Below are 9570 nucleotides of genomic sequence, written 5' to 3' on the forward strand. Positions count from 1 at the left end.
TTTAGATAAAATAGTAAAACAAAAGAATAGGTATATTTTCACTATTCAAAATAATTTTCTAAGTTTTCACTTCTCTTTTCAGATACTACAATCCATTTTATTATGTCTTAAAAAGAAGTAACACTAAAAAATAAAAAAAATAATGATTATAAAATTGTAAGTATTTTTAAAAATAATTATAAGTTATGAGGTTATGGTATATGAATTGTAATTAAATTCTACTATGTATATTAATGATATAATAAATACTTTGATATAAATACTATTTTTAGATATATGGATCATGAGACAAGATACGAATATCATCATTATATAGAAATATTACATATTAAAAAAATCATATTAAAAATAAAGTATACGTTTAAAAAGTAGGACTAAAGTTTTTTAAACTATAAATTTGAGCGTCTACAACAACATTTTTTATTAGTAGTTGACATTTAAATATTCAAATTAAAATTTTTATAATATTATATAATGTCTTTATTTAGCATGATGATAAATTGATAATGTCTTTAGTTGCGTAAATCGTAATATGATTGAAATTAAGTTTAATATTTAAAACTCAATGTTATTAGGAAGGTGGACCATTTTTTAAGATGAAAACATATTGATAGTAACATAAATTTAAAATTGGAAGAAAATATTGAACACGTGTATTACACGACTTAAGTAAATATGATGTTATATACTTAATAGCAAAAATTGATAGTAACATAAATTTAAAATTGGAAGAAAATATTGAACACGTGTATTACACGGCTTAAGTAAATATAATGTTATATACTAAATAGCAAAAAAAATGTCTTTTAAAAACCATTTAGTGTTCGCTTTAAAGATAATTTGGTACTTTATTTAGATAATCCGCTTGTAATTTTAGTCTTCTAAGTTATATACTATAAGTACTTGTACATGTGATTTGATACTTTATTAATAATTATTGTTTATATCCAAATAATATAATTTATCTTAACAAATATATATGGTTAGGGTAAAATGAAAATTTCGACAAGTTGTGAGAACTTAGAGAACTTGGCCTTACAAAAGGTTTTTTGAATTTTTTTACAGGGGGTGTGAATGAGAGGTTAGAGACTCGGGACGTTAAACTTTTTGATTTGGATTCAAGTGGTTAAAACCACTAAAATATAAGGACTCAAAAAGTAATTTACTATTTATTAAATTTGAAATTATACGTTTGATCTCTAACTATATTAAATAATATTATACTTATTATATTATTTGATACATTTATATTTGTTATAGATAATTATTAATTAAATTTGAATTTATACGTTTATCTCTAACTATTAAATAATATTATACTTATTATATTATTTGATACATTTATATTTGTTATAGATAATTATTAATTAAATTTGAATTTATACGTTTATCTCTAACTATATTAATTAATATGTAATACTATTATTAAAAGGGGGGAGGCACCAGAGAATGACACGTGTACAAAAAGATTTTTGTTTATTAGTATAGGAAGAAAAGTAATATGAATAAATTTATTGGAACAATATTGAAATTAGGTTATTATTTTATTACTATCATCAAACCATGATTTAATAATTAGTGTTTTGTTAACAACCCATTTTCATTATTATTTTAAGTTGATTATTTTCATCGATTCATAAGAACTAGTTGGTTGCACCCACACTTCATGGCGGGGTGACCCGACTTTTAACAAATTTTAATTAGAAACATAGACACAATGGTAACGTGAATGGTGTGAATCCAATCAGTATCTGTTCAGTTTGTTACGGTATCAGCACTCGCTGTATGACCAAAAGGATATCAACACGTGTTTTACATTTATCGAAAAACAATAAAAATCAATTCCGATAACGGTACTGAACTTGTGATTTGACCAAAAGGATATCGACACGTATTTTACATCATCAAAAATAATAAAAACCAAATACCGGTACCTACGTTGTTCGATCGCTATCGGCGCGGTTCATTCCGTTACCTGTACAATACGAGAAATTTATAAAGTAAACGAACATAAGTTATTTAAAATATAAAAGTCAGATTAAAATTCAAAAAAAAACCAAAAAGATAATAAATTAAAAGAAATACCTAGGAAAAGGACAAAATAAAAATACTGTAGCAAATATGCTATAGCATTTGATATATATACTAATTTGATAGTTAACCATTAATCGAATACAAAATAACTCTTTAAAAGGGTATTATTTCACGTGTTCAATTATGTTGTGTTCAAATCTTGATGTTGCCTAAATTTAGAGCATGATATTATGTCTACAGAAATCTTAACATGGGCTCCAGCCTCATGACGTGTAGCTCAGTTGGTTTAAGGGTGGAGTCTTTTGCACCCTTACCAAACAGAAGGTCCAGTGTTCGATCCTTGGGGTTGACATTCTCCATCGCCTTGCCACCGAACGAGTTTGGGCATGGGGCTATCTGGCGTGAGCCGATTAGCATGTCCAGAACATGTTTGGCACCTGATACGTGCAAAATTTTAGAGAGAAACTAAGAATGAATTATGTCAACTAATCGGTAATCTTCTATTAACGACTAACAGTTTATGTATACAATGACTCAACTAACAGATACTAACAACTATTACATGACTACAAGTTCAGTCCTCCTCTTTATCAAAAGTACAATTAAGTCCCTAGACTAATTGACACATAACAATACTCCTCCCTCCATATAAGACAGTTGCATTTCCACCCTTTTTATTACTGTGCACCTGGGTAACAGAAGGATGCATGGTAAAAGAATTCATTAATACCCCATAAATAAATTTCTGTGCACTAGCCTTCATAACAGATGATGTACCAACCTCACCCCTTATAATGCAAGTTATGCCAACATGCATGTGCATCAATTGATTGTGTAACAAGTCAACATCAATGTCAATTAACATCTTTATTTCACTTACAAAACCATCCATAGTTATCACCTTACAACTTGGAGTATTCCTTTAATAATAGTCATTCATGTTCACACCCAAAAGTAAAACTTTAGTTTTCCATTTCCACCAAACGAGCCTACTTCTCCCACCTTTTCTTTTGTACTTGAACTAGTAATCTAACCTCGCGCATTGCGGCAATAGTCTGGTTGCATTGTTTCGTTTAATTACAGTATCAGTACAGTACCAACACCCGATATAGCAACAAAAAGAGATAGCGCAACATACATAACTTTGTATAAGAAAAATGAAACCTAGATGTGTTGATAACCTTTGTAGCTTAAAGTGCAAAGGGTATCGATAAAAGATGAAAATATATTTTTATTAAAATTGAGGGGCTATATAATAAACTTATTAATATTAAGAGGGTGTAAATGAAACTATGAAGTAAAATACAAAAACTCTTATCATATAATTAGAAGCATAGTTGTACTTTATGTTTGTAATTTATAAATCACTGTTAACAAAAGTTTCGTCTAGCTGCCTGTTGGTTGTTTTGGAGTCGGGGGTCTCTTAGGAAGCAGCCTCTCTATTCTTGGATAGAGGAAAGGTTTGCCTACATCCCACCTCTCCCAGACGCTACCAATAGTTATGCTATTTGTGAGATTTTCCTGGGTATAGTTGTTGTTGTTGTTAACAAAAGTTGTTAATGGTATGTTCTTGTAATGTAATGTAATATCACTTTAATAATCTATGTATTACCTTCAATTTGTTCCACTACCTCATCCCTAATAATCTCCTCTTTCTTGTATTTAAACATCTGTTTACTTACCAAATAAGCATGACAATTTTGAACGCGAACGTTTAGATATACAAGTTTGTTTTTACTGTTTAAAATGTAAGCAGACTCATTCCTAGTGTTCATATACCTACTTAAGGGATTCACTTGAGGGATTCAACCCATTGCACACTTGCCCATATGACCTGTGATGGTTCCCTTTCTCGAAACCAAAAACCTGTCCGGTATCTATCCATCTAACATACATAGTTGGATCCAAACTCTCTTCCTTGTCAATTTGAACACTAAACTTGGTTTTATTCAAATGTGGTCTCTTCAACTTGCTCCCCGCATGAGGTCACCGAAGGTACCCCGTCCAGCCTTTACATTGATATCATTATTAACTATCAAGTATATTAAATATGGTTTCTAAAATATACCACTACTTTTGCAACAAAACAAATAAGCAGATCAACATAAAGAAAGGCAAGCAAAGCAAACGGCTTCATCTAAACTAACCATATATACAAAATCACCAGCATCCAAATCATCCTCAATTTATATGTACCAAAACGCATAAAAACATGCTAACCCCATATGGTTAAATACATCAATCACTCCACTTGAGTGAATCAGGCAGCTTTAAAAGGTCTATACAAAAAGGTTCCGGACGAGATTAAGCCAACTAAAAGACCACTTTTAGGCGGTTATTAACAGTTTCACCTCCAAAACGACAATAGACATTTTAGTCTGATAATTACCATAACTTATAAGAGAGAGAGAGAGAGAAAGCACCCTATGTTTAGTAAAGTGCTATGGATTTGCAAATCGGGCAGTTCCTCTTCACATTGAACCACTTACTGATGCATTCTACATGGTACTCGTGGCGACAATCTAGCACCCTGATTCTTTCTTGATCTTCAAAATCCATCTGGAAAGATGACACAAAATTGTGATATGCTTAAATAACCAAACCAATAAGAATATACAGTCACTTGTAAAGGTATGTATAAATACCTGACAAATTACACAGAAATTAGCTTCTTCATCAGCAGGTGAAGATTTGGATGAGGTAAAGATTCTTACTTTTCCATGATCTGAAATAAAATCATCCGACAAACCTAAATCCTTGTTGCCAAACTGTCCACCTTGCTCCTGCGTAAAAGAACGAGTGAAATTAATTATGTGAAGACAGTAAAATAATAAATAAGATATAATAAATGAATAAATAAATACATGACCTTCAAAGGCATATAGAAACACATTTGGAAAGATACTCAGCTCGATTCAAAACCAAATATATACTTGAAATAAGTTTGATAGTGTTAAAAGCCTCAATATTTGTAAAAAGATAAAGAATAAAACTTAAATATGTGATTAATAGACTTTTTTGTTAGCGTATGCAAGTAAAGAAACCATAAAAAGTTGGTGATTACTCTCATTACTATACCTATATTATCATCAAACCTATTGTTTTTTCAACCGAGCCCGTGAATGACATTCTAACATATTTCTCGAGCTAGGGCCAGATAGTAACAAATCGACTCAAACTAACAAAACTACAGACATACAGCAAACATATGAGTTGGTGAAAGCATGAATGTATGATACTTGATAAACCAAAATGCAATCCCGATAATAAGTCATTGACTTTTTCAATCATCATATTTGGCTTTTGGTTGTAAAACAACCATCATTTGTACAAAAACGCCCAAAAAATAAGGGTTCAAAGAATAACTGATGCAGATTAAAGAAAAATGTCCTTTTTTCTAAATGATTAATACATTCACTATGATTACAAGAGCAGTATAATTACAAAAATAGTATAAATCATTAAATAAAACAATTTAAGAGTTTAAGCGCACTGAAAATTTGGCAGATATTCAGCTCATTTGAGATTTGACCCATTTTACTAGTTACCTTTTCAGCTAAATTTTGTTATTCGGGCCGTTTGAGACAAAACACAACCCGAATTGACTCATTCATAAGTAAATGGATCAAAATTGCCACCTCAAACGTAGGCGCCCCGCTTGCGGTATGCGCATATAATGTATATATGTGTGGGCGCTCGGGGGGGCAAAAGTGAAAGTGCACTAATTTTAATGTTATTTTACTAATTTCGTGAAAATAATGTTAAAAGAGGGGGATGGTTAATCATGCATCATGTGGTGGCGTTGATAGCCGAAAGACAAGGGAGTACATGCACCAATTGGCCTTTGTCTTAACTGCTGAGTGTCATGTGCCTTAAGTCCAAGGCCTGATGCAAAACTACCATCGAGCCGAGGGTCTCACTGGAAGCGACCTCTCTTTTCCTACGGGGTAGAGGTAAGGTTGTCTACATCTTACCCTCCTCAGACCCTACCTTAGCTTTGCTATTGGTGGGATTTACTGAGTATGATGATGATGATGATGATTGTTTCAAAAGCCAAGCATTTATTTAATAAATAGCAGTTGGGAAACTAGAAATTTGCATCACACACACACACACACACACATATATAGAGAGAGAGAGAATAATACATCTACGGGAAGAAATCTGAGATGGGGAAAATAATGTGCTGAAATTGAATCGATCATCAAGGGTTGTCGACGAGCCTCATATACCATTACGCCATGTGGCATTGTTGGACTCACAAACCTAGGCCCGGGATCCGCATCGTTCTGAAAAGGATATGTGGAGGAGGTGCTTGTCATATGCCTATGTGAAGTTGATGGTAGTTGCAACTGACTGTCCATGTTTTGTGGTTGTAGTGCCGCCATAGGCGGCAGCGGTGGTGGATGATAAACGTTGTGGGGACCATGACGAGGTCTCATAGGAGGAGGTTGCATGAAAGCTGGTGAGTTTCTACTCATGGCTGCACCTTGATATCCATGAAGAGCCATATCTGTAAAAAATGGTACGCTTATGATATTCTCTCAACACATCTTTTCACTTAAGAAGAATCCTTACATCCTAAAACACGCCATTTATGATTTAGCGCACAGTTTTTGAAAAGAGTAAACTGTCATTTTCGTCCATGAGGTTTGGCCAGTTTTGCGACTTCCGTCAAAGGTTTGTTTTTCCGCATCTAGATCCAAAAGGTTTGAAATCTTGTCATTTTCATCCGGCTCGTTAACTCCATCCATTTTTCTCCGTTATGTCAGAGGTATTCCCGTCTTTTTTGCTAACTTAAAGGGCAATTCGGTCCTTTTCACTTTTTGTAAAAAGACCGAATACCCCTGAAAAAGACCGAATTTCCCTTTAAGTTAGCAAAAAAGACAGAAATAGCCCTGACTTAATGGAGAAAAATGGAAGGAGTTAACGAGCCGGATGAAAATGGCAAGATTTTAAACCTTTTAGATCCAGATGTGGAAAAACAAACCTTTGGACGAAAGTCGCAAAACTAGCAAACCTCAGGGACGAAAATGGCATTTTGCTCTTTTGAAAACTAAACAAATATAAACATATGTTTCAATTGCCGCATTGCACATTGTGCCCTATCATTGATATTATTACATTATTCATGTAATCAGTAATCACCATAACACATAATTTGAACTTGTAACCGATAGATACAAATATAGTAACAAAACCAACACGTGGAATAATCAATTCAAGAAATATTAACCCGAAGAAAATAGAATTAGCAGATACCTTGCAAATAGGGCCCACCATGAGCGCGATTCCACGAAAAAACGCCAGTAGCACTATGAGGGTCCAACCAAGGAGTAGGTACCGCATGTACTAGTTGACCACCATGAACCACATGGCTACTGTTATGAGCCACCATCGGGTCAAAGTCAAACCCCATAACATCAGTGGGAACCGAAGAACCAGATCTTTTAAACACACAATTAGGTCCATCCATATAAAGACTTCTGGCCCTTTCATATATTTGATGATTGTTTGGAAAAGGTAAATGATCATGATTCATTGGAACTGAAAAAACACCGGCACTAGGCGAGGGCATCATGATGTAGGGAAGCTGCCCGTGATTTTCAGGTAGGTAAGGTGGGTCAAAAGTAGTTCTTCGTCCAGGAGGTGGTAAGATTGTGTGACTATTATATGGCTGCGGAAAACATGTGACCCCACCATAAGATACCAAACAAGGTTCGGGATGACGTTGTGGTCCCACATCAAGCATTGGACAAGTGTACAATACATTTTGTTGCCCCATGATGTTTAACGGTCGGCGGCAAATAAATCCTGAAGACAGGAAAAGGGAAGTTATATTACGTGTATAATTTCATTTATGATCGTCGTGAAAGAAATTTAAGCACGTGATTTTAAGTTGCCGAAATTAAAACGAAGACCGCGAATTACTATTTTCACACGCATCAAATACCATACATAAATCAAAACATACGTAACCGAATGAATAACACAATTACATTTATCGAAGGTACACTTCGCAGATTTAGCTTCTTTCGATTTCTTACCTCGATTAATAAATCTCCTAGCTCAAAGTTCCCAATCAACAATCCCATCCAAACAAGCAAAATTGACCTAAATATCCTTACAAAAACTAAACTACTCTTCACCAAACAGTCAACAAACATCATGTTCACAACAATAGCAACTTCACAAGTCAAAAACTAACCTAAAATTTCAACCATACCTTCTAACATCAAAAGCTTCAGAGCTTAATCAAGCCACATATTCGATTCCTCCAACCGGAAAAGCCATAAATTAAACCGCCTGATAAACTGACAAAGAATAATTCTGAAAATGCAACTAGGATCTAACTCATAAGTTTAACTAAACTATCACAGGCTTGTATGCCTTGTGTTCCAAGTCAAGAGTTCCTTTCCTTCTTTCAAAAGACACAAAACGCTTTTTTTTTCATTCCCTACACACTTGAATATACGGTATAACGTTACAAACTTCTAAAGTGAAAACAAACATTGCCCTAATTTTCACACATCAAACACCATAAACAAATTCAAAACACACCGAACCAATTAAACAACCCAATCAACACTTATCGAAGGTACATTTCGCAGATTTCGCTTCATCATTTCATTTTCAAATCTCACCTCAATTAATAAATCTCCTACATCCAAACTTCCAAACAAGCAAAATTAACCTAAATAAGTAAATATCCTTACAAAACCTAACCTACTCTTCACCAAACAGTCAACAACAATCATGTTCACAACAACATCAACTTCACAACTCAAAAAATCAACCTAAAAAACAAAAAAAATCAACCATACCTTTTCAAATTTGATCATCAACAACCTTCAGAGCTCAATCAAGCCACAAATTCGAATCGTCGAAACGCAAAATCCCTAAATTAAGTATTAAACCGCCTGATAAATAAAACAAGCGTCAGCACACAGTAATCCGATGAAAAACCCTAATTCCTCAACCAAATGACGATCAGACGATGAAATACAGATTAAATTATTATTAAATTAAGGTTGTGTTTAGAAATTGAAAGATTTAATATGAAATTGAAGGTGAAAATTGATAGAAGTTGATGAAATGCGTACCCTAAAGGGTTGATCGGAGGTTTGAGGAGAGCATATTCGAAGGGATTTTAGAGAGAAATAATATTAATATTAATATTATTGTTATTACCTGTAATTGTTGGGTTGAAGATCAACTTTTATTTGCGCTCATTCTATGTCACCGTCAGACAGAGAAGGTATAGCCATTGTTTTGTAAGTTTATTACATGAGGGTGCCATTGTAAATAAATAAACACATGCTTTAAATTGTATTGTAAGAATATGCTTGAAATAAAAATCTAGTAATATTTATTAAACATTAAATACAAATGGTTCTTTAACATACATAATGGCTTTTTCTTGAACGGTCAACAGAATCAATTCTGAGCACTTTTGGGGCACCCACTGGACAAACGGAGTACTCCAAGAGTAACCCGAGTCCACCACCAATTTCGAGGAAAACCCGATAACCCACC

At 33.5% G+C, this 9570-nt stretch overlaps 1 protein-coding gene across 2 annotated transcripts; it reads right to left on the reverse strand.

The window, feature by feature from the left end:
• Positions 1-4166: 4166 nt before the first annotated feature.
• LOC110929284 lies at positions 4167-9332 on the reverse strand. 2 transcript variants are annotated; one of them, XM_022172413.2, is made up of 6 exons: positions 9226-9332; positions 8859-8954; positions 7297-7848; positions 6183-6547; positions 4680-4817; positions 4167-4593 (listed from the first exon to the last, which is right to left on the reverse strand). In XM_022172413.2, exons 3-6 carry the CDS (start codon positions 7817-7819, stop codon positions 4465-4467), a joined length of 1155 nt encoding a protein of 384 aa, XP_022028105.1. In that variant the 5' UTR covers positions 7820-7848; positions 8859-8954; positions 9226-9332; the 3' UTR covers positions 4167-4464. The 2 variants fall into 2 exon arrangements, with proteins under 2 accessions (XP_022028105.1, XP_022028103.1); XM_022172411.2 differs by having other exon boundaries at positions 9138-9245.
• Between the last annotated feature and the right edge of the window lie 238 nt (positions 9333-9570).

This window comes from Helianthus annuus, chromosome 3 (genome assembly GCF_002127325.2).
Source record: "Helianthus annuus cultivar XRQ/B chromosome 3, HanXRQr2.0-SUNRISE, whole genome shotgun sequence".
In the NCBI taxonomy this organism is placed as follows: domain Eukaryota; kingdom Viridiplantae; phylum Streptophyta; class Magnoliopsida; order Asterales; family Asteraceae; genus Helianthus; species Helianthus annuus.